The sequence below is a fragment of the Cataglyphis hispanica genome, chromosome 11, assembly GCF_021464435.1.
Source record: "Cataglyphis hispanica isolate Lineage 1 chromosome 11, ULB_Chis1_1.0, whole genome shotgun sequence".
In the NCBI taxonomy this organism is placed as follows: domain Eukaryota; kingdom Metazoa; phylum Arthropoda; class Insecta; order Hymenoptera; family Formicidae; genus Cataglyphis; species Cataglyphis hispanica.
In genome coordinates, this window is record NC_065964.1 from 3971997 (window position 1) to 3996742 (window position 24746).

At 31.6% G+C, this 24746-nt stretch overlaps 7 protein-coding genes across 13 annotated transcripts in view; 3 read left to right on the forward strand and 4 right to left on the reverse strand.

Moving 5' to 3' along the window:
* LOC126852760 (uncharacterized) overlaps positions 1-6617 on the reverse strand; it is a 108680-nt gene extending 102063 nt beyond the window's left edge. Inside the window, exon 1 of the mRNA XM_050597905.1 lies at positions 6614-6617. The gene's annotated coding sequence lies outside the window, so the exon portion shown is untranslated. The remainder of the gene's footprint in view (positions 1-6613) is intronic.
* Positions 377-7261, reverse strand: LOC126852731 (vesicle-fusing ATPase 1-like). Its single transcript, XM_050597845.1, has 11 exons — positions 7170-7261; positions 6864-7040; positions 6524-6612; positions 5968-6192; positions 5176-5803; positions 4838-5062; positions 4260-4559; positions 3636-3926; positions 3328-3512; positions 3087-3245; positions 377-2889 (listed from the first exon to the last, which is right to left on the reverse strand). The coding sequence occupies exons 2-11, from the start codon at positions 6873-6875 to the stop codon at positions 2772-2774; spliced, it is 2232 nt and encodes a 743-aa protein (XP_050453802.1). The 5' UTR covers positions 6876-7040; positions 7170-7261; the 3' UTR covers positions 377-2771.
* A 297-nt stretch (positions 7262-7558) lies between these two features.
* Positions 7559-15772, forward strand: LOC126853056 (integrator complex subunit 1). Of its 2 annotated transcripts, XM_050598447.1 has the most exons (14): positions 7560-7769; positions 7931-8123; positions 8224-8705; positions 8792-10081; positions 10167-10342; positions 10412-10564; positions 10667-11344; positions 11405-13201; positions 13316-13630; positions 13728-14193; positions 14461-14585; positions 14672-14862; positions 15235-15507; positions 15598-15772. In XM_050598447.1, exons 2-14 carry the CDS (start codon positions 7955-7957, stop codon positions 15711-15713), a joined length of 6231 nt encoding a protein of 2076 aa, XP_050454404.1. In that variant the 5' UTR covers positions 7560-7769; positions 7931-7954; the 3' UTR covers positions 15714-15772. The 2 variants fall into 2 exon arrangements, with proteins under 2 accessions (XP_050454405.1, XP_050454404.1); XM_050598448.1 differs by lacking the exons at positions 14461-14585; positions 14672-14862; positions 15235-15507; positions 15598-15772 and having other exon boundaries at positions 7559-7769; positions 13708-13832.
* Positions 15773-15797: 25 nt separating this feature from the next.
* LOC126853057 (nuclear RNA export factor 1) lies at positions 15798-17847 on the reverse strand. The gene is made up of 2 exons (XM_050598449.1): positions 17623-17847; positions 15798-17552 (listed from the first exon to the last, which is right to left on the reverse strand). Exon 2 carries the CDS (start codon positions 17478-17480, stop codon positions 15864-15866), a length of 1617 nt encoding a protein of 538 aa, XP_050454406.1. The 5' UTR covers positions 17481-17552; positions 17623-17847; the 3' UTR covers positions 15798-15863.
* A 117-nt stretch (positions 17848-17964) lies between these two features.
* Positions 17965-19121, forward strand: LOC126853035 (prefoldin subunit 1). 2 transcript variants are annotated; one of them, XM_050598419.1, is made up of 2 exons: positions 17965-18099; positions 18354-19121. In XM_050598419.1, the coding sequence occupies exon 2, from the start codon at positions 18372-18374 to the stop codon at positions 18750-18752; it is 381 nt and encodes a 126-aa protein (XP_050454376.1). In that variant the 5' UTR covers positions 17965-18099; positions 18354-18371; the 3' UTR covers positions 18753-19121. The 2 variants fall into 2 exon arrangements, with proteins under 2 accessions (XP_050454376.1, XP_050454377.1); XM_050598420.1 differs by lacking the exon at positions 17965-18099 and adding an exon at positions 18102-18213.
* A 264-nt stretch (positions 19122-19385) lies between these two features.
* LOC126853086 (protein SCO1 homolog, mitochondrial) lies at positions 19386-21121 on the forward strand. Its single transcript, XM_050598510.1, has 4 exons — positions 19386-19636; positions 19998-20367; positions 20456-20661; positions 20733-21121. The coding sequence occupies exons 1-4, from the start codon at positions 19574-19576 to the stop codon at positions 20913-20915; spliced, it is 822 nt and encodes a 273-aa protein (XP_050454467.1). The 5' UTR covers positions 19386-19573; the 3' UTR covers positions 20916-21121.
* A 452-nt stretch (positions 21122-21573) lies between these two features.
* LOC126853099 (secretin receptor-like) overlaps positions 21574-24746 on the reverse strand; it is a 31226-nt gene continuing 28053 nt past the window's right edge. For 4 of the 5 annotated variants that reach the window (XM_050598547.1, XM_050598545.1, XM_050598548.1 and 1 more), the window contains exons 11-14: positions 23837-24119; positions 23182-23345; positions 22279-22536; positions 21574-22157 (exon numbers count right to left, since the gene is read on the reverse strand). In XM_050598547.1, coding sequence (XP_050454504.1) covers positions 22417-22536; positions 23182-23345; positions 23837-24119 — 567 coding nt within the window. In that variant the 3' untranslated portion in view covers positions 21574-22157; positions 22279-22416. Of the gene's footprint in view, positions 22158-22278; positions 22537-23181; positions 23346-23836; positions 24120-24746 lie in introns of those variants that run through there. The other variant, XM_050598550.1, reaches the window with a different exon arrangement.

Genomic DNA, 24746 nt, shown 5'->3' on the forward strand with positions numbered 1-24746 from the left:
GTTGTATATTATTTCTTAAAGTCACAGATTACAAAATAAATCACAGTATATTCATATTTTCTATGATATTGCTTGCTTCAATTGTATATAAATTTTATATATTCTTATATATATAAATAATTGTAAATCTTTCATAAACAAAATCAAATACGTCGCAAATATCATGTAAAGATATTTAGTAAGTAAATAATCATGATTATTTACTTTATTATTTATGAAGAAAATGATATTAATTATCAATTTTTAAATGCATCGAAAATATTTCCATCTGCAATTTGATTTTACAAATATTTTGAAACACAGAAATATGATTGTACAGTCTCCGGAATAAAGTGTATATATATGTATATGTCATTGAAAGTCATTTTTACACACATTATTTGTAGGTGATTTTATTTCTCTCTTGTACTGATAACATCACATTGATAAATACAGACAAGTAGTCGATTATATTACAGTAAAGGAGGAATATTGCATAAGCGACATTTTCCTATGCAATGCAATTGCAATATATACGATTCAATTTTTTCTCTCAATACATAATATATAATGTATAATTAACTTGAGGGATTTCTCAAGTTATTACCTTTTAATAACTCTTAGCTAATAACTCTTTCTTTTGTACGCAACAAAATAAATAAACTTATATATTACATTTTATTCATAATTTATAGAATAATACTTATATATTCTAATAATAAATCATATAATTATTCACCTTCGTATAATTCCAGTATTAAAAATAAAATTTACATAAATGAATACAATGCACTTTTTTGTTATTACCTGATAATAAAATAAATATATTTTTAGCAATAAATGGAATGCTTTTTTATACTTATTGGTACGTGTCGAGGATAGTAGAGATTATTGACAAATATTGACTAATTCTCGCCTCTCTTTAAAAATATTCTATTATAATCAATTTTTTTATGAGATATAATGACAAATATTGAATCAACATGTGCACCATCATATATTGTTATAATATACATGTACACTTGTACAGATGTACTCAACAATGTCCAGCATACGAGAATATAACAGATATATTTTTTTTATATATACTTATGTTATTGCTATATTTAATAATTAAAAATGGAATACCATAATATTTCTATTCACCTTATTCTTGGTGAAGACAAGTCTGTCAAATCTATCATACTCTTATAAACAATTTTTTCTTCTCAACTGCAAACTAGAACAGTATTTCCCAACATTTAAAAAAATATATATAATTTACATAACATAATATTTAAAAAAATTTACAATAACATTTAAAAAAATATATATATATAACTCTTTTATTAATACAAAAAAAAAATCGAAAATATTAACAATTTCTTTAAGGAGTTTTGCTTTTATAAATATTTTATTTTCTCAAAATGTTTAATATTTTCGTCTTATTTTTCTCTCTTCCTCGTAGTATTTGTGAAACAAAACATTTCTCATTTTATGTTAATTATATATGTATATAATATATTTAGTAGATATTTTAGCATATTTAGCAATAATTAGCCAATAATTATTACGTTAATAAACTATTGTTTGAATAAATGTACTCTTATAAACATTATGTATTTCTTATTTCTATAACAAAGTGGCAAATTTGTCACAATACCCCGAGCGGGAATCACTGTTCTAGAATCACAATCAGTGTACATTCAAGATATTGTTTTCTCTGAAAAATATCTCTGTCAGAATAAATATATATAATGCAGTATATAAGTTATATGTATAGAATGTGTTTAGCTCATTATTATTTTATAACTGCTTTTATCGCAATTCTGTGCTAATATTTAATATAGAAATATTATTTTCTAGCGATATAATTAAGATTATAATTTTAAAAGCTGAAGACTCATTTTTTAAATCTTGAATAGTGGCAATAAATGACATTGATGCAAACGTCTCTGTAGCTTTTATATATATATGTCAAAGTACTACTTGTACATTTTCTCAATATCAGTATCTTACTGATGTAATTATGTATTGAAGATACATAATAAGTGACAAAGAAGAAGTACATCTGATATTGAATGCAACAAATGATTCTTACATTAAAATCAGATATTGCATGTGTTATTTGAAATATTTTCATTTTTTTTTTTTACATATTTTTATAGTAACTATACAATAATTGTACATTATTAGGCATCAATCAAATATTCGTTTACATTGTGGCAAATTCTTACTTCCAAGCTTGACAAATTAATTTCGGTCCTAAAAGATATAAAATAAAAAAACTTACTCTTTTGTGAATTTTTTAGGATTAGTCAAAATTTTAAGTTAAATTGAGATTACATTAAAACAGTTATTACATTGAAAATATTACATATATGAATTGCTGTAATAATCATTTCTAGAACTGTAATAATAATGTTTACGTATCATTTATGCATTTATATTTAAAAATATGAAGTTATTCACGTTTTCAAGTATGCTCCATAATGCAAGCTGATATTATCTATTTTTTACCTGTTATGGGAACTTATTGTGACACAGAATCTAGATGTGTGTCATTGCTTATATATATATATGTATATGTATATAATATATATATATATATATATATATATATATATATATATATATATATTTCTTTCATTCTAAATTATTTCTACATAATTTACTACAGTCTAAGTATACGTTTATATAATCGAAGTTGCTTCGATCCAAGCGCGCTAAACATAAAACAAATGAACGTTCAGAACGCTTGTACTTTATCTATGTTTCTAAAGCTCACACATCCCAAATTGAACTAAGGCTTCTTACTCTAGGCCGCCTTCTTCTTCTAACTTTGATAAGAATTTCGCAACTCTGTAATTTGGTTCTACTTGACGTGCCATATCTATCAGGCAGAGTAGTTTTTTAATACCAATGAATATGCTGAAATTATAAATTAAGTTGAATATTAGATTAATTTTGTGATTTAATATCTGTGACAAAATATTTTTATCTATAAAATATAATATAACAATATAAACAGTTTTATCTATACATATATCCTTATATATTTTTACATACTAATATCACATATATTGTCTCAGTAAAATTATTAAAATATAAAATTATTAATATTTTACCGTTTTCCTTGAAGCTTTGCATGTAAAGAAGCCATTTCATGTTTTGAAAAGAGATCAACTTCTTCCAGTACATTTAACAGATGATCAGGGGTTGACAAATTAGGCACATGAAGAACAGTATTAAATGCCGAGAGTATTTCAAAATCATCTAAAACTTGTCTGCAAGAAAATTTGTTGCAAATTAATGTTTTATATTATTACTGTTTTGTTTAACTGCAGAAAAATAAAATCTTTATTATACCTGCGACTAGAGGTGCATAGAATTAATAGTTTACGGCCAGGCGGGGGTGGTTTTTTTAATAGCACCAAAAGTGCTTGCAATGTCAGATTAGAATATCTTGGACCAATTGAGCCATAATCTAGCAGACGTTCTATATTATCAACTAAAATACAGCTGAGTTGCGAACGATATGCATCATCGAATACCTGAAATGTATAAATACATTGATAATAAGTAACTATTTTAAATTCCATATCAAATACAATAAAAAAATATTAACTAAAATAAATTTGTAATGTAAGTCATGTGAAAGACGAGTTATGTATTACCTTCCGTATAGAAAGACATTTTGCGGATTCAACAAAACCAACCATGTCATCAGGTGTACAAACTTTAACAAATGGAAAGTCTGAATTCTTCGCAATCTGTGCGGCAAGTGCTGTCTTTCCGCTATTTGGTGGTCCTTCCAAAAGAACAGATACCAGACCAGATCCTTCAGTCGCTCGAGCTTGTTGCATGCATAGAGACCCATCGGCAAGAATTTCAGCCACTGGTCTTCCCCAATTAATAATTCCGCGTAATAACAATTGACCCAGTATTTCTGCGCTTGTACCAAATGCCTAAAAGATATATAAATATATAATACTCAGTGATTATAATAATACGTATTTACAATAATTATATATTTTTCGAGTTAATTAATATAATGATACTGTTTATATTGAAAGTAAAAGCAAATTTTATTTTTTTTTAAATATTTAAAAAATAATAACATATATTAAAATAATAGTAATAAAATGTCTAACTATTGTAAAAACTATAGAAACACCATGTTTAGCCATTAGAAACATATAAGAGAGTGTATAATAGCTAAATGATAATAGCAGCTGCCTGGTAAATGAATGATTCTGTTTATCTACATGCATGTATGAATGCCTTTGCCTGTAACTTACCGGTTTAATATCATGCTCCAGTGCATGTAAAAAGTCACCTCTAGTGACCATAAGTTTCTCCATTGCAGCAGGATCAACCTCTACCTTGCTGGCAGCTTTTATTAACCGATTCATAGCAGTGCTTTGTGCAGCTCTAACCAGACCCTCTAATTCTGCCCCACTAAAATTCTTAGTTTGGGCTGCCAACTCTTTCAGATCTACATCAGGCGCTATCTTTTTATATTCTCTCATTCGAGATGTGTGAATACTAAGAATTTGATATCGTCCATGTTCGTCTGGCAAGCTGATCTCCATTTGCAACTTTAAACATAAAAAATCGAGATCTATTTAGGATATGAAATAACAGCAAATATTATAAATATCGTAGTAAAATAATTATATAAGCAAACAAGTAAAGAATATGAAATCAAATTCTAAAATATTCTACATCTTGTCTTATAAATAAACCAAATTATATATTCTATTCATATAATGGATATTGTATTATATATATTTTCCTTCAAATGTTAATAAAAAAAATTTATAGTCATTCAATATATATTGTTTTAACAATTTATTATTAACAAATTTAGTTTTACCTCCAATCGGCCAGGTCTTAACAAGGCTTCGTCAATCATATCCCTTCTATTGGTCATACCAATAACGAGAATATTATTTAATTGTTCAACGCCATCAATCTTTGCGAGTAGTTGATTTACTACTGTGTCATGAACTCCTGTATTTCCAGCAACACTTCCTCGAGATTTACAGATGGCATCTATTTCATCAAATATGATTATGTGAAGTCCACTATTTGGACCAAGCTAAAAATATATAAAATTTCTTAAATAAAATATATAGTAAAGATTAATTTGTTTTTTAGAAAGATAAAAGTGAAAATATTCAAAATATTCAAGATATATATCAATTTATTCACCCTCTTTTCTTCCTCTTCTGCATCAGCAAACAATCTTCTGACATTAGCTTCACTTTCTCCAACATATTTATCCAAAATTTGTGGGCCATTTACAATCTTTGGTTCTCTTGCATTTAACATTGTTCCTATTTGCCGAGCCATTAACGTTTTTCCTGTACCAGGTGGTCCATACAGCAAAATTCCTTTTACATGTTTGCAACCCAATTGAGTGACAACCTCCGTTGGAAAAACGCGAGATGCAAATGCTCTTCTAAAAATAGCACTAAACTCTTTATCCAAACCACCAATACCCATTTTTTGGAAATCCCAGTCTGGGTTAATAATAGTCTGCCGAATAGCTTTTCCCTTAGCTTGTCCAACAAGATTTAGGCTTGAATTTTCTGCTTTTTCAAATTGTATTATGGTGTCGCCTAAACAACGACCCATTTTAGTTTTTTTGGGCACTGTACTTTGGCCTGAACTGATGGCCGATAAATCAGCAGCTTCCAAACTTTTGACAACTAATCCAAGCAATTTCTTATCTTTAAATTGAAATGCCAGCTGCTGACCCACGGTGAATGCCTGCCCTGAAAATTGTAGCAAAAATTCCTTGGCCATTTCATCTGTATTATATGGCTCCAAAGTAACACTGAAAGAATATATAAATGTAATAACCATAATAATAATGTATGAGAAAGAAGTCTTCAATTTTAAATAAATAAAGGATATTCAGAATTATTTAAAAAATATTTTGTAAATTATAGTAAAAAAAAAAACTTCCTATTTATAATGCAAGCCATCTAATAATCATACGTTTTTTTCTGCAAGAAGTCAGCTTCCAAAACAATGTTGCATAAACATTCTGTGTTAGAAGTTGGATCAAAATGATATGGTCGAACCTCAATATCTTGATTGAGAGACAATGTTGCCCACTTTCGTTGAGGCAAACTAAAACCGATTGTACCACGCTGAATCTCATGATGTGTTCTCACAGAAAACACAAAATGATAATTTGGTGCTGTAGTTACTTCAATATGCCTGCAACAAATAATAATAATAATAATAATATATATATGTATATATATATATATATATATATATATATATATATATATATATATATACATAATAAAGCAAACAAAAAAAAGAGAAAAAAAGAGTCTGTACATTTATATAAATTTGAAGAATTTAAAATAAAAATAAAATTGTTAAATTTAAATTATTTATTTATTATATAAGACAGTATGTGTAAACATAGATATAATATAAATATGCATTAAAAGATACGAATTAAACTAATATAAATACACAATTGTAGTAAATTTTTATTAGGCTTTGGAAAAATGACTATATCTCGATAAATTTTTACCTAACATCATCTGGAAAATCATCAGGATTGATAATTGCACAATTGGAGAGACTAAGCTCATCTGTAGGACATCTTACTGCTTTCATCCGCTGAAAAAGAATAAAATTATATTTTCTCATATTTTATGCAAAAAATGCGACGCGCGAAAAAGTAATGCAAAGAAAAGTATTAAGACTAGATTTTGACATGACGGGGGAGGGAACAAATAAGTAGAAGCTTGCGATTTGTAAGAAAACGTTTTCGTCTCACGAAAATTCAAGAGAACGATCCATTTATGTGGCGAGATATATTCGAAGCGAAATTGCAATCGTCGATTCGCGTTTTCGCGACTCGTACTCACCATCATGGACATTCTTGATGAAAATCAACAGATTCTAATCATACACACTATAATAGAACCCGTCTCTGCTCTGCACCTTTGATATTGATGTGCTAAAGCTGTCTACGGTCATGCGCGAGAGAGGACAAGTGGTCGCGTCCTCGACATAGCACATACATTGTGTTTTTAATTTTCTCTCTGAAAATTAAATTTAAAACTCTATATATATATATATATATATATATATATATATATTTTGCATATAAATTGTACATATATATGTATATATACATATTATTTTTAATTCTAATACAAATATATATTCACTTTTTGATATCACGTTATAAGATCCTTGATCCTTTTCAGTATGTTTTGCACATCGATAAAGTAAATATTCATATATATATATGTGTATGTGTATGTGTGTCATGTGTGTATATATTTTAAATATGTAGAGTGGACAAGTGGAATGTGAAGTTGTAAGTAGATATCACGTGGCTTTTAATATTGCAGGAGTGCGTTCAAACATTCTATCCGCGGGTATTTAATGGACCAATCAAAACAAAAGAAGCAAAACTTTCTTTATCCTGATTGATCAATTAAACATTAGATTATCATACAGCTAGGATTTTTGAACGCATCCAATGAGGTGTAGTTTTTATCCTGGCATCACTGATCATGACCACTGATGATGACCATTGTCATCATTGATCACTGATTACTGTCCGCACTGTCGGTGTGTCAGTGTCAATTCAAATCATAGGAGAAGAAGAATGGCTTTACATAGGAGGTCATTTATTGAAATGACAGATTTTGTTTAATCAAAAAATATGTCATCATCCTAGCTTAATTTCGTTTTCGATTATGTTAATGTAAAGCGAAATCTGTTTCGAGAAGACAGCTCTTTATGTATGTTGAAAAGATTAGGTTAGAATTTACAACTTTATTTACATTTTTAATATATTATAGCAAACCTATTAGCATATTTCTTTTTTTAATAATATGATGAAATTATTACATTTAAAAAAAAGTTTGTAACGTTTCTATACAAAAATTTTCTATTAATCTCATACTTTATTTATATATAGCCATCCAAAGGAAATATATTAATCATGGAACGTGGAAAAACTGGTATTGGTAGAGCAGTGAAAAGTAAGATTGCTCAACATCCTTCTGATCTATTTGCACTAGGATCAAAGAGTTCGCGAAATGATAATTCTGATTCTAAAACTAGACCAGGTGTTATTCATCCAAAATCAAGTGGTAGTTCCACGACTTCTGGTATATAATTTATTCTTTTCTTAAGTACATTCTTAAGTACATCTTTGATTATCATTTGCTAGGCTGTACAAATTATTGATTATTGTAAATGATTATATAGGTAATGATCGGAAAAAAGAAGCATCTTCTGGATCACACCAGTCATTTTCTTATGTTCCACAAAAGAAGCCCAAGTTGGCCCATGTTGGTTCTCATCAACGGCAACCTTCTTCTAGTGCGGAAGCATGGGAAGTTTTAGCTATAGATACTGATCCTGCAGATTTTGTGCCTATGGCACTAGAAGCTAATGACAATGACGAGGCTGATAAAGTTATTGGAATAATATGTGGTGCTGTTAAGACACTGAAAAATCAAAAATGGAAGCCTGATACATTAATTTACATGGGATTATTATATCTAGCAAAAATCCGTCCATCCATTTTCTCAAATGATTGTATATTACATGCATTATCATCTCTTTTAAAGAGGGATCAGACTTACAATTTCAAGAGTAAAGGAAATCCACTGGTTCCAGTACTTGCTGCAAATCTCTTAATGAGAGGATTTCATGAGAAAAAGAACTGGCCTGAAGTATTTGTGAAGGTTTATTTTATCTTTATACTATCTTTTGTATTGTTTACTGCAAGATTTTATCATTATCACTAACTTGATTTATTTTTTTTTTTAAGTTGTATATTGAGGACGCTCTCGGTGAACGTGTATGGGTCGATCATGAGGAATGTAAAGGCTTCGTCGATAACATATTGACTGGTTTTAACACAAGACATCCACCTAAATCTGTGTTACAGCCAGAATTCCCTGTACTGATGCAACGAGATTGTCATAGCCCGTCTACAGTAGATGACGAAGATCCGGCAGCGTCAACGATGTCACTGTCAGGAGATAAAGAGAAAATAGAATTTCCGGTGGGTCCACGATATGCACATTGCGTGGAAAATATAGAATCGATAGTGTTGGAAGCTGTGAAGGAGCAATTGAATAGACGTCAGGCCGAGACCATAACGAGAAATTTCTTAAAGCTGCTCTCCTCGGCATGCGGTTTTGTTGAGATCAGAAACATTGCCGTTCCCAGACTAGAAGTATGGCTACATAATCCTAAACTAATGAGACCAGCACAGGAGTTACTTATTTATATTTGTTACAATTGTACATCTCACACTCAAAGAGACGTCGAAGTCATAAGTCAACTGGTGAAGATGAGATTGAAAACGAAAGCTGTAATTAATCTGTATTTGAACGGCGTTAAGGAACTTATCGGATTACATCCAGAAAATTTAGCTACTATATTGAAGCATACAATTTACAACGAATTATCGAACGCTCGCAATCCAAACAACATGCCCATGTTAGCTATAATGTTCCAGACTTTACCCGAACAAGCAGCAAAACTGCTCGCGGAGATCTTTCAGGATTTGTTAATGAACCGCGAGGACTATTTAAGGCCATTACGTGCATTACTTAGGGAAATTATACGTGTATGTCGACATGATATTAATCTGATTGCTTTTGCTCGAACGTTGATGACCGAGAGACCGGATATAGTTCAACAATTGCTGAACTTCGAGTTTAAAGATCGCATGTTTATGTCGATAGCAGATCTGCTGTGCTTATGTATGCTCTTGGCTATAAGTCCACAAGTGAAAGAAGCGGCGTCGCTGTCGCAGCGTGCGGATAAGAAAGATGTAGCTCTTTTGCATCAATTCCAAAATCTTGTAGCTCTGATACAGTATGAGGCTATATTGTGGCTGCAGAATTTGGCACAACAGACATACGCTATAGGACGAAATGAACTGCTGCACGCGATGCATAAGATCTTGCTTCTAGAATCTCCCGAGCAGTATTATAAACTGGACAATTGGCCACCAGAATCGGACAGAGTGTTTTATATACGATTAGTATCTGACGTTCCTCTATTGCAAAGTACATTGTTAAGGCTGCTACTTATTGGTTTTTCAAAAGTAAATTCTTAAATTTATTTATTTGTGAAACAAATCTTGGTTTAGAGAGAGGGAGAGAGAGTTTTTATTCTATTTATATTTACAGGACAATGGCATTACTCATTCAGAAACGTTGGATTTGACCGATCAATTGATACGGCGAGCGGCGGCTAATTCGACAGAAAATTTTCCAATGTTGCAGGTCGATAAAATGGACATAATTGAACTTATTTTTAATCTCTCCATTTATCAACCACCAGGAACAATAAATATACCTGCTGGGTAAGCGTGCTACATATATGGCTTATCTCATACCTTACAATTGTATACATGATGTATGTTTGCTTGTAGATATGTACCACCGACGTTGGCGATAGCTAATCTTTACTGGAAAGGATGGATAATGTTATTAATTTTGGCTGCTCATAATCCATCCACAATTGGTGCATTAGCATGGAAACGATATCCTATATTAAGAACATTGATGGAAATGTGTATCACAAAGTGAGTTTAATAATTTTTAAATTATTATTTTATATTTGGAATTAATTATTTTTTGCAAATAAATAGTTTTTAATTGTGTTCTAATGAAATATGCTTTCATAGTCATTTTTCGCATCCACCACCGACTATGGCCTTGCCAGAGATCATGGAGCAAGAACGCGCAAAGGAATTGCAAGTCGAAGCTATCGAGAAGCAAGAGATATTGGAGTACGAATCACATTTGGCCGCGGCATCGAGTAGAATCCAGTTATCCGAACAGAATAGTTTTCTTCTCTCACAATTGATCACTATGGATCCGACGGGAATTGCTAGGAGACCGCCGCCAGCCGTTCTCGAACAGATACAAGCGTTAAATACGTCACACAGATTGGGTCACCTGCTTTGTCGATCACGTAAACCGGATTTTCTACTGGATATTATTCAAAGGCAACAGCAGAGTTCGTCGCAGAGTATGCCATGGTTAGCGGACCTGGTGCAAAATAGTGAAGGTTCTCTGAGTCAATTGCCAGTGCAATGTCTCTGCGAATATCTATTATCGACTAGTTCGCAAACGGTCGAGAAACAGCCCAGACAACAGCAATTGCTAGCGCATCTTCAGACACTCTTGACCGATCCGAATCAGGATCAGCAACATGCTTACGAAGTTTTAGAATATTTCTTGAGAAGATTGAGCAGCCAGCAGAGTAGTAGCCGCGTCCAAGCGATCACCGGATTAAAGATGGTTCTGGATTCGATACCTTTCGAGGATGAGAGCATGGATATAGACGGGGAAAACGAAAAGTAAATACTTAAATATACATTCTGGAAAAAATAAATTGATTTTAACACTGTCTTTTTCAGGGAGATGTGGCTTCTACGAAAATTACCATCTATACCTCATTTTCTGTCGGTACGTTCGCTGGTTTCCACGGCGCTGCGTGGCGCTTGTCAAGTCGAAAACAGTCCGGATCTTGTGCATACGTACATATCGTATCTTGCCGCGCATACTGTCGATGACGATTTGCCCGATTTAACTGACTTGGCGAACGAAATCTCCCAATTGGTCGTTGAGCGTAGTACTATCATCGCAGCAATATTACCTCAACCTGAGAGCGATAATCGACAGGCTAAACAAACGTTACACGCCTTTATGGCGATTTTCTGTAACTATCTTGAAAAAGCGCGATCGCCTAGGGGAGAGGATTATCAGTGGTCCGAGAGTCAAGATCAAATTTTGGTGCAATGGAGCAACGGCGAAGAATGCACTATGCATATTCTAGTGGTACACGCCATGATTATATTATTGACATATGACACGTCCGAAGACGATCCATTATTCAACAATTTATTAGAGACGTGGTTTCCACTGACAGAGCAACCAAAGGCCTTTCTTGTCGATACTAGCGAGGAAGCGTTACTCATACCTGATTGGCTCAAGTTACGAATGATCAGAAGCAACGTGCCGCGCCTAGTCGATGCGGCATTGAAAGATCTCGAACCACAGCAGTTAGTACTTTTCATTCAAAGTTTTGGAATACCTGTATCGTCAATGAGCAAACTGCTCCACACTCTCGATACTGGTGTCCAGATAGATCCGAGCTCGGTCGGCGAGGCGGTGTTGGATAAAACGTATATGGCACAATTAGTCGAAGTGCAACATCGAAGAGGCGCCACGGGTGGATTAGTGTTCGTGCAAGTGTTACAGCTGCTGGAACCACAATTACCGGATGAGAATGTTGTGTCCATCAATAGACTGCAGCAACCGTTGCCGGCCAGCGCCATGGTGCAGAAACAATCCGTTATACAGTGCTCGGTGAAGACCGATGTGCCCCACTTGATAAACCGATTGTTTATCGAGAATATTCCGATGAATCAAAAAATGGACGCGTATCGGCGTTTGCACAAGACTCTAGCGAAGGATCTGCAAAAATCGAGCGTCAAGGAGAGTGGCGCCGTAGTATTGGCGATACAACACATATGCAGCGTTCTGAGTTCTATGCAGGTCAAACAATTCTTGGCCTCGCTCGTGCACATGCCGCAGTACTCATGTACGTTGATGCGCGTGATACTGCTACCGCTGAAGAGACCATCGACATCGAAGCACGTGATCGAATTGGCATGTAACATGTGTCTGAATCTGATATCGCTGATAGGTGACGTGAAGGCGCCAGTTCTGTCGATCCTGCGGGACTTCGCTAACGTGCAGTCAATGAAGACGCCGCAACGCGCGGAACTATCGATGCTAATGCAGAGCCGTGGCGAAAGTCCCGGGACGATACTAGAAAACACCGATCCCGTGAATTTAGAGAGCGTCGGGCGTAAACTACTGGATTTGTGTCTGAAACAACAGAAAAATGATGTCTTGGTCGAAGCTATGGCGAAATTATTGGTCAGCGATAGTAATGAAGATGCGTTGAAACCTCGTACAGGTTTGTTGATCGACTGGTTGGCCTCTATGGAACCCGAGTTGATCGGTACTTGTCCCAATCTCCAAATGAAGCTTCTGTTTGGAAAGGCGAAAGTGCATATTAACATGGATACAAACGTCGTAAGCTCGCATTCTTGTAGACCTTACCTGTTGACATTGTTGACGCATAGAGCAAGCTGGGCCACTTTATATAAATGTGTTGGACACTTGTTGGACAAATATGACAACGGGTAAGTAAAGCGGAGATGAACAATCTCTTTCCCGTTTTGTCGATGTTCCTTTTAGTCAGAATATTATTTCATTAACATTTTCTTACATTTATATTTATTGTGAATATATCGTAGATACGATCCGACTGCAGTTCTGGACTTTTTGTGGGCGTTGACATGCAATCCCAAGTTATGGCAAGGTCGAGACAAATTTACACCGAAGCATTATGTTCCTGAGAATATTCTATTGCTGCAGAAATGGCAGCTGCTTAATCTTGTGGCGTATCTAGTGTCTGAAGCTGTTATTATCTGTAACATGCAGAACAGAAACGCCGCTCTTGCGAGGATGGATATCAGACTCGATCTACTTTTACATTGTATATCCACTGAAGATGATTTGATCTCCAGTGTAGTTAATTACTTAGCGGAACGAATAATGGATAACACGGAGTATGAACTTTGTCATCTTATATATTTTATAATACGCGAATTATCGTACAATCGATTTAATGTCAACCCAAATAAAGCTATCGTATTTAATTTTCAGCTTAGACTCGGCAGATATGGCGCATCAGTTTCTGCTACACATGTACATGAAAATTCCGAAAGTTATTTGCTATCTCGACACTTTTCAAGCGAATAAATTCGTTAAAGGGGCGAAGATAACCGATTGGACGGGCTCAGTGCTCGATTGCATGAGCCACTGTTTATTGACTGCATTGGCGGCGACCCCGAGGCAAAAATCCTGGAACGCCAAGTCCCAAGAATTTGAACTCTGTGCAAGAAAAATGGCCGCGGTACATCCTATACTAGTACTACGACAATTGCCGATGTTAGCGTCCTCCCTAATGGGAAGATGTTATCTCGATTTCGGTCAATTTAGATCCGGCCACCATTTGAATCTCTTCACTCAAGTAATGGGGTTGTTGGAACTTTTGCAGCCGCATTTGTTTGACGAGCAGCACAAAATTCCCTTGGAAAACACGTTGGAGAATTACTTCCAATGCTTTCAGGTATTATGATTGGTGTAATTTTAAATCGGTAAAAGAGGAGAAATCACATTTAAATGTACTCTACAAAAACTACAAAAAATAAAAAGAATAAATTAATTGTTTAACATGATTTAAGATTAAATGTTATGTATGATTCAATTTTTAGTTACTATAAAATTTGCTCGATGCATTTTGCTTTCTTGACTTCAATCCTTCAAATATATTATTCTAAGACTATAAATTTCAATACAATTCTATAAATTCTATAAATTTCAATATCGTTTTCAGAATTATGGTCATGTGAAAGATCTCAGTTCCTTGTTGAACAGATTCGTAACATTATTACAGTCATATATTTCACATGATCCACAACGAGCATTGAAATATCTACACAAGCACGCACTAGTTCTGCAGTAAGTTATTTTCTGTTAAAATGCACATATTATATATAACTTACATTATTTGTTTATATATGTAATTTATACATACGTATGTATAGTGAATTGCAGGTAAATTATCCTAATTTGGACGCTTTAAGAATACTAGTATCGGGAATACCGATGCCGAGGGAGGGAGACGATGCGGATGATATTCTAATCACTGTTGCTCCCGTGCCGCACCGTACGGAATCTGTTATTCCGGAACATTGGCAATCGTTATTGGGTACACTCAGCAAATTGTATGGTGAAGGTACAAAAAAATAATTATATTGGATATATATTTTTCTTTTATTGTAATTTTTAAAATAAAAACTTTAGAGAAAAAAGAAATTTATTTAGATATAATAGTAATAAAAGAACTAAATCCATGTTTGATTCTAATGTTACTTCTTTGAAAAATCATATTTATAATAATACATATTTTCACTTATCTTTTCTCATTACAAAAGGTTTATATCTTCATTTAAATTTCTTTCTTTAATCTATGCAAGCTAACACAGAAGTAAGAATTAGACATGATCTTTCACTTATTAAATGACTGCTCTGTTATAAGTTCCTCTTTTTGATTGTATATAACATAAAAAAATATTTTTAACAATAATCATTTTTCTATTCTACACAGATGTATTCAATGCACTTCAAGAAATCGAGCATGTGTCGTCGCGAAAACCTTCAGTTTTGGAACCAATAACGGATAATATAGCGGAACTTCTCGTATCACCTCAGAGCAATATCAGAACGCTCGCTCACACTCTACTCGCTAGAGCATTGAAGCATCGTCCTACACCGAATGCGACTATATTATCCGCGTTTCAAAGATGCTTAGACAGTGATAGAGCGGACGTTCTTATGTCAGCTTTGGAAAAATTACCAGATATTGTATTGTGTATGCAAGGTAAAGTTGCAACAAATTAAATTTATGCCTCGATATTAATTTATGTCAATAGTTTTATAAGCATATAAATTCTTTTATTTTCTTTTGCAGAGCACGCTTTACCATTGATGCAGAGAGTATTTGAGTTGGGAGTAAATTCCAATGTCAATGCAATGCCTTATATCACTAAAACTATTGCTCTGTTAAATACACAACAAGGTTGTTAATATCAAAAAATGTTAGCTTTGTGTAAATATTAAATATAAAACCTTTTTTATAATTGAAATGACAACAGATTTTGAGAATGTTTTTCCTTAAAAAAATATATATTGTACATATATTTACACAAAATTATATTAAATTAAATACATTAAAATCTATTGAAAAGCTTCTGAAGGAACATCATTAACAGCATAATTCTTCATAAATGTAGTGATTGCATTTCTTATGTCCCAGCCTGCATCTTGAAGATATTTATAACAATATCGAATATTCATTGTAGTAAGCTCACGTAAAAATCTAAGCAGCTGTTCTTTTTCTGACACACTGAGTACTGTTGGAGTAAATTTAGGCGCGGGTTTTTGTTCAAATTTTGTTTCGTTAAATGTATTGGCCGGTGTACCATCAACATAATATTGATCATTGACAATACAGTATTCATTATCTTCCTTTTTTATGATAATAAAAGTTCTGTTGAACAACATAGGTGGGCAGAGTAATACTCGATATGAAAATAATCCTTGCACCGAAATGACTATGTAATTATCTTCTTCATGCAATAAGTCAATATAAAATGTTTTGAAGTTGTGTGTTGTTGGTGGCTGTCGTTGTAAGGCAGTAATTATTTTTTCAGGTCCGGAAAACAGAAACTCGTTACATTTAGCATAATCAACAAATTTCAGTAAGTTTCTGTTTGTGGAGAATGCCTTAACAATTTCTTTATGTACATGATTTGTCACAGTACCTAATGTCATAGAATAGAACGCGTTTCGGTCATATAGACCATTCATAACTATCCTATCTTCTTGGTCATATAACGTAAAAAAATGCTTGACAAATTGCTTGATCAGAGATATTCTTGTTCCATTACCAAGATAATTACTTTGTATGCTTGGTACAAACTTCTTTTCCATTCCTATCACAACTCCATCTAATTTTTGTAAATGTGGAAAAACATTTTTCACCGCTTGTATATATTCCTGAGAGTTAGTGTATTTGGTGCACAATGGATTTCCATCCAACCAAAGTTCACTTATTTTGAACTCGCAAAAGTAACGTAGATATTCTACATCCAAAATCTGATTGTGCCTCAAGTCTAGCTTAGTCAGATGGTAATTAAAGAACTTATCAAACAGAATGATAGCTGTGAGCTTATTGTACTTCATACTCAATTCGCGAACGGGCAATCGCGATTGCTGGGATTCGCGACTGTTGCCCATAATTCCCATTTTGCTACAACGCAGGACCATATCCAGAATTCTCGGTATTGAAATGGGACAGAATATCGAACCTAGTGCCTTCTCGTTTTCAAAGTCGTCCAGATTGAATATCTTCTTCACTGGTTCGTATCTAGCATATAAGGCTTGTGCTATGATTCTGTTTGTATTCACTTGCAACTCTTGCATACTGAGAAATCCTAATACAATGTCCATGTACAGCTCTTGACCGCGAGGTAATGTTATACACAATCCTTGCTTCACTATATTTTCTATGGTATTGCTGCTACATTTTGCCAGAAAACTACTTTTCTTTTTATCCTCAACAGTGTACATAATCGGTATTAAAATCGCTGGTTCGCAGGCGGTTATTACAGCGCGGAGGATATCGGTTCGTCCATACAGGGCGCCGTCGAAAATGATGAACTTGTGCCATAGATCTTTGCGAGTCGCAAGGGCCATCTCGTGACTGTCAAAGGACGGCTTGGCATGTGTGAGTCGATACGGTTCCCACGATGTTTGGCTTACCGTTCCCGATGACGTTGTTGGCGACGCCATTGTTTATTATTGTAAAAAACAGCGGATGTTCTTCTAAGTCCTAAGTTCTTCACATTACTGTTCTTGAATCATCTAATACGTAATACATGATATAATAATATTAGTTGATAAATAAATAGGAAATATTTCACATATTACTCACGTTATTCAAATTTTAAAAAATTAAGTAATTTCTTCTCTTGTTCACAAATTTTTGAGGTTATAAATTATTTATGGTTATTGGTTATATTGATATCGGACTCCGTGATACTAGGCGCGCTTTGTGGGATCTATAGCTAACTTCATGCGTTCCGTTTCACGCAAATCTGAAAATCTATAATTCACGTTATCTGAAAATCTATAGTTCACGTTACATATATTATAGATTTCCAACGATCTATGCGCTCTATGTGTGAAACGGAACGCAATTCATATTAACATAGAACTGTTATAATAGGTGCGTTCCGCTTGATGTCATTTTTGCTTCAAAGCATTTGATGACATTTGATGGACCAATCAGAATAAAGAATCTTGCGGATAGGATATATAATATATATATGGTTAGGAAGATTTAGGAACATCATTGTCATAAATACATTTTATAGAAAGTTCGTATATTATCGTAGAAAGAGAAACTGAAGTAAGAATCTCATTTTTCCACAATTCTTTATTTGATTTATATCTCGAATTACAGATAATTTTGTGTGTGTGAGATGTGTATAAATATATAAAAGATATGTTAGATATATAAAAGGTTACATCTTTTAGGAAGACGGAATATTTTATATTAGCACAAAAAAAGATTTAAAATTAATAAATTACGATAGAATACAAATATTCTCTCATTGTAGAAATATATTTGTGAATGATGTTTTTATCATTTTATCCTTATAGAAAAGACAACAAGCGAACATGTCAAAGGTATTGGATGAGGAATTGAAGCAAGCTTTTTCAAAGCTGCACGAAAAGATGGTGGATACCAAGCAGAAGCTAAAGTTAGCTGATATACAAATTGATAAGCTGCGACGTACAAAACAGCGGGCAGAACTCACTTCAAAAGAGATTAGCTGCTTTCCTGAAGACACAAGGATATACGAGTCTGTCGGTCGAATGTTTCTCTTAGATGATGTGAACAACATTAAAAGCAATCTGGATAGTAGGATGAAAACGTCTGATGAAAAGATTAAGACATTAGAAAATAACAAAATATACTTGCAACGAAGTTTAAAAGAAAGCGAAAATGAAATCAGAGAAATGATTCAACAAAAGCAGAGTAAAGAATCTTCTAGTTAAAACATCTTTATAAATCATTATGCTATTTCAGCTTTCCTTGGACATTTGAGCCTTTTAAATTATTATTTAGAATATGTGTCTACACAATTACAAAAATCTTGTTTGACAATTTAAACTTGTGCTTTGAATACATTAACATTTTGATTTTTTTTTGTGCAATATATATTTGGAATAAAACTCATTAACTCGAGAAAAAAAAAGGAGGAAAACTGAATAATTTATGTGAATTCAATTTCAATCAATCCTTACAATGTAAATCATAAAATTATACACAAATTATAGAATATACTTTTGTAAGAAATAACATTATATATACATGTCAATAGCAATTTTAATTAAATAAACATTTTGATTTTATAACTTAAGAAATATGTATTGGGATAGTTTCGTTATTTTCATGATCTAAATATATATATATATATATATATATATATATATATATATATATATATGTATATTAGGAAAATAAAATATATTTTTTATATTTATAATTTTTAAAACTTGGATGTATTTTTGATTACGAGAGAGATAATGTTAAATATTTATTGCTAATAGGGATATTGCTAATAGAGTAAGTGTTAAATATGTGCATTATCTTTTTTATTTTAAAATTTATATCAATTTTCGTAACAGTTGTCATATTCTTTTAATATATCGAGAATTCAGCTCCCAAATTTCATTGAGACATATTCAACTATCGTTATCTCAACAGATTTGCTAAAGTAGTAGTTTGGTCGTTCCAAGATACGGCATGCTGCCGGTAATATAACCTTATTTTGACAGTGAAAGGTTAGACTGATTGAATTTCTGTCAGTGAAATAATGTCGTTAATATTAAGATCTCTTGCGTCATTAAATAGGAGTTCTAGTAATGTTTTAGCAAAGGTAATTTTCCTTGAAAAATCTGTTAATGCATATTGACAATCAAATGTAGCGATAATATTTTGCATTATATGCAAACTAGTAACCTATAAATTACTTTTTTCTTATTTTTGTACTAAAAAAATAAGTTTTATTATTTTTTATTTAAATATTATGAAAAAAAATTAGAATGTTATGTGACATATCTTCAATTGTGAATAACATATTTGATTAATATGTAGTATGTAGAACCTGATGCTTGCATACAATCTTATTATTTTCTCAATTTAATTATATTAATTATTAACATATATTTAATATAGTTTTTTAAAAGCGACGTTTGGAGATTTAATTAATAAATAAATTAATTTTTTTTTTTATACAGTTTAGGTATATAAATACATCAAAAGCATTGTGTGAACAATCCATTCTACCAAAAGATCCTAAAAAAATAAAAAAGAAATCACCAATTACATGGAAGAGTTTGGCAATTTGCAGTGTCATTGGAGGTGGTCTTATATTATATATAAATTATTTGAGAAATGAAAAAGATAAAACTATAGCACGGGAAAGAAGGCAACAATTGGGCAAAGCTAAAATTGGTGGTAAATTCGAGTTAGTAAATACAGAGGGAAAAACAGTGAAGTCTGACGATTTCTTAGGCCAATGGGTGTTGATATATTTTGGATTTACACATTGTCCTGATGTTTGTCCTGATGAAATCGAAAAGATGACAAAAGTAGTAGATAGACTTGGTAAGCAATTATTAAAAAATTTTAGTTTACTATACCAATTAAAGAAAATTTTCTTAGTCATATATCATTGTATTTCTCTTATTTACAGAAAAAGAACACAATTTCAAAATACAACCAATTTTCATATCAGTTGATCCAGACAGAGATACACCCACTGTTGTTGGAAAGTATCTCAAAGAATTCTCTGATAAGATTATTGGTCTTACTGGTAATGTTGAACAAATTGGAAAAGTGTGCAAAGCATATAGGGTTTATTATAGCAATGGCCCTAAAGATCAAGATAATGATTACATTGTTAGTATATAATAAATTACAAACAATTCAGTAATATTATATATTTTGCGACATTCCATTTTCTATTTTAGGTGGATCATACAATTATTATATACTTGGTGGATCCAGAAGGCTTATTTGTTGATTACTATGGACAAACGCATGATGTAGATAAGATTATGACTAGTATTCTTGTCAACAAGTTGAAATATGACCAATTAAACAATGATTCTTCTTCTTGGCTGCCACCATTGTCAATCAAAGGAGTGTTATAAGCGTTGCAACATTCCTGTGTATAGTTTTTACACCGATATTGCATCTCAGAAAACTTGTGCATATATTAATATTACAAATATAAATATGCATAAAATATACGTTTTGTATATACAATATAATTTCTATTTCACTATATTAAACGATTACAAGGAAATGTAAAAGAAATTATTCCTTTTAGTAAAAACTTGGTTGCAAAAACTGTATATATATAAAATGTAAAATATATATATATATATATATATATATATATATATATATATATATATTTTTACATTTACATCCATGTGAAAGAGCTTATGGTAAAATGTGTAACTGAATGTTTATTTTCGAAATGAAATATTCTTATCTTAAAACTAATCATTTCACAGTACATTATATCAATAGCTTTATTTAATGAGGAATTTTCAAGCACGTATATTTTTATACATACATATTTAAAAATAAGAATTTGTTGAGTATATTCTTATGTATTTCAAATAATGGGGTAAATCAAATATTGTCAACTTGAAAAGGAAATGATACTGATATTATTTACCTGATAAATAATGAATGAAAGAAATAATTATATTGTATAATATCTTGAAGTTCTATGAGATGTAAAAAATAGTTTTCTTCATCATTAAATAATAAAGAATATTCTCTTTTAAAAACATCCTAGCCATGCAAAGTTTAGTATTTTATTATATTTATTATAAAGAAGTTATATGAATAATATAATTAATAACAGATATATATTTACGACCGATATAGTATTCACAAATTTAATAAGCTGCTTTTATTTATTTGTCATAGTGTGCATAGAAATCGTTGTGAATAATGGACGTTTAACATTTTCATGAGTTGAACTCGTACAATACAATAGTAGGTGGCGTATTGAATTTCAAAACGTTGAGGTATATTTTGATATATCGACGAGATATCTTATCGAATATATTCTAGTATATTTAAACAAATCTAAAATAGTAAAATATCGAACATTGACTTTCTGTACACATTATTATACATCTATGCTTACACGCGAATTAAAATTTACAACATGGACGATTATATAAACAATACGATATGTTCCTGTAGAAGAATTAAGAAAAGATACAATCTCCATTTATAATATGTAAAAACTGTAAGAAATTAAAAAAAAATAAACATAAAGAAATAAATTTTTTCTTCTATTTCTTTTCCTTTTCTTTCTCTTTCAAGAGATACAGAATAAATAATTTCTTTTTTCTCTCTTTTGTAAATCTCTTTTAAAAATTTATATTAACACTTTACCGATCGGTAGCGGTTCCAGTAAACGTCGAATAATCGACGGCCGGTCGGTAAAGTGTTAAATTTAAATTATTATAATAAATTAAATTATATAACATATTAAATTTATATTAATATTTAAATATCTTTAATTTTATTTTCTTTCAAAAATAATATACGTATTTAGATTATGCGTATTGTACATTTACAGGACATGCGTTTCTTCTATATTTATACGTATGAGTCCAAGCGTTATCACTGTCCGTGATGCTGCTGTAGTTTATGCAATTCGTATGCGAGATAGCAGCATTCTGAATTGCTCCAACGATGCTGATCACGGATTTCATCAATATTTGACCCTGATGCATCCGACATCTAAGACAAAAAATTATTTGCTAATGCAGAAATCATTAGTAACAGGATAATTTCTATCGTTTCGAAAAAAAATTAGACATCTATTCACGCATTAAATTTTGAAAAACAATTAATAAATGTATATTATATTCATTTCTATTTCAATGTTATATCACAATATAAATTTTAAATATTAATATGTACAGCATATAATTACTATGTATATATAATAAAAGTATATTATATTAATTATAGTATAAGTATATTATATTAATTATTATAGAAAAATTTGATATTAAAGTGATTATACGGAACATTGATTTTATATAAAAGTATGTATAAATAATAGTATATATACAGATTTTCGTTTGATATGATTAAAAATTTTCCTTCTCTAAACAAAAAATTTTTCGCGTTCCTTTAAAAAAATTTATAGAATTAATTTATAGAATTATTTATCTTCTGGAATTAATTTTTTATTTAATTAAATTTTTCGTTTAATTTTGTATCCATCGTGCTGTGACAATATTAAATGACACTGAATTATATATAAAATTTAAATTAGATATTACAGCGTGATAAAAAAAAACAAAAAGATTTACACCAGCAACTGTATTAAAGGATTATTTAGGAAATCTGGTACAAATACTCGCGTAAAACACTTACATTCGAATAAAAAGAGAGTATCGATTGATCCGTATATTTGTTGCACAAGGGCGATGTATGATGAGTATGTTGATCTTGCATCGTCGGCTGCAATACTTGGTCGTTACCGGCCATCTCCAGGTACTCCTTATTGCTCGCTAAACTACATCCTCTCGTTCTAACATCTATAAAATTTCATTACATAAATCGTGCTATTGCATTGTGTAGATTCGCGTATGAGAAATTGCGTGAGCCTTTCACTGTCTCGTTTAATAACGATCGATTTTAACTCTGACTTCAAATTTAATCTGAAACTTTAAACTTGAATGTCAAACTCTTCTCAACATTTTATATCAAAAGCCATTTAGTTGCATAACTTTTTTAGATTTGATTAGTTTTATTTTATTCATTTTCCTTAAACAGAAAGATTGTATCTACAGTATTTTGACAGTTCATCGAAATTTTTAAGTAGCGGTTTAATCTGTAATGCAGACTTTTGTTTGATTTATTAATTACCTAATAATGGAATTTATTAATTATTTAATGGAACTAAGATAAAGAAAAATCAAAATGAAATCAAGCAGTGAAACAATGGGCACTTTAGGCACGGTAGACTTGACAAGGACGAGACACACAAGAGGGGGGATATGATGCATTGTAGGATTTAAAGGGACACCTTGTGTACTCGCCATCGAGTGGGTGGACTGACGAATAGCGCGATCATGAAACAGACAAGGGTTTGTCTTCCAGCGCGACTTCCACCACTTGGGTTTCCTTGAATGTCGACCGCCAGATTTTGATGCATTGTTACAGCTGCATGTGCTGACTGAATGCGTTGATGGTCGCGAGCCCCACTGTATCCCGTGAAGATGCGTCCGCTTAATGCTGCGAAGCGTCCTGGACACCTCAGTTCTCACTTCGCCGTTCAGAAAGCAATACAATACCGCCACGAAGAAGCCCTTCCGAAAACGAAGAAATAATTTTATTCATCGATTTTGATCTTTATTAAGCGGTCTAGATTTTTTCCAACGCAAATCTTTAAAATTAATATTTTTTGTATAAATCGTAAAAAATGTAACATTGTTTATTTATATCTTAAAAATATTTTTTATTTTGTCTTTTAATTTTCCATCAATAAATCTCATGTACGTGCATTCATCTATTTCTTTATTTTTTTGTCATAATTTTATTAATAAATTAATTTTATTTTTTAAAGAAAATATTTTAAGAATACAATGTAAAATTTCTTTAAATTTAATAAAGAAAAGTTGTACAATGAACATTACGACAGAAAAAAATTTTATTATAAATCTAAAAAGAAATTCAGGTTTCGCTATTTATGTAGTTTAAGGCTGAATGGTATAAAGTTGCGTAAATCCAACAGATGCTTCTAAGAAAATCAAATTTAAAATGTAAAATTTTATTGCCAGCTCAGTATATAATATAGTTGTGGAAGTTTTGTAGAGAGAGGGAGAGAGATTAGTAATTTTTGCATAACATCTTTCAACTAGTTAAGATGCAGCAGTTATTAAGAGGTTTGCTAAAAGCACTTGCGGCTTTAAAACAGTTTGGCATTTAGTATAAAG

What these genes read in the sequence shown, in the direction of transcription:
- LOC126852731 (XM_050597845.1), bottom strand. An exon ending in TAAGACCTGGCCGATTGGAG is followed by an intron (nt 4,560 to 4,837) that starts GTAAAACTAAAT and finishes TTATGTTTAAAG; the next exon opens with TTGCAAATGGAGATCAGCTT. An exon ending in AATGTCTTTCTATACGGAAG is followed by an intron (nt 3,513 to 3,635) that starts GTAATACATAAC and finishes TATACATTTCAG; the next exon opens with GTATTCGATGATGCATATCG.
- LOC126853056 (XM_050598447.1), top strand. Translation starts at nt 7,955, where the DNA reads ATGGAACGTGGAAAAACTGGTATTGGTAGAGCAGTGAAAAGTAAGATT. An exon ending in ATTACTTCCAATGCTTTCAG is followed by an intron (nt 14,194 to 14,460) that starts GTATTATGATTG and finishes TATCGTTTTCAG; the next exon opens with AATTATGGTCATGTGAAAGA. An exon ending in TATTGTATTGTGTATGCAAG is followed by an intron (nt 15,508 to 15,597) that starts GTAAAGTTGCAA and finishes TTTCTTTTGCAG; the next exon opens with AGCACGCTTTACCATTGATG.
- LOC126853057 (XM_050598449.1), bottom strand. Translation starts at nt 17,480, where the DNA reads ATGGCGTCGCCAACAACGTCATCGGGAACGGTAAGCCAAACATCGTGG.
- LOC126853035 (XM_050598419.1), top strand. Translation starts at nt 18,372, where the DNA reads ATGTCAAAGGTATTGGATGAGGAATTGAAGCAAGCTTTTTCAAAGCTG.
- LOC126853086 (XM_050598510.1), top strand. Translation starts at nt 19,574, where the DNA reads ATGTCGTTAATATTAAGATCTCTTGCGTCATTAAATAGGAGTTCTAGT. An exon ending in AAAAGTAGTAGATAGACTTG is followed by an intron (nt 20,368 to 20,455) that starts GTAAGCAATTAT and finishes TCTTATTTACAG; the next exon opens with AAAAAGAACACAATTTCAAA. An exon ending in ATCAAGATAATGATTACATT is followed by an intron (nt 20,662 to 20,732) that starts GTTAGTATATAA and finishes TTTCTATTTTAG; the next exon opens with GTGGATCATACAATTATTAT.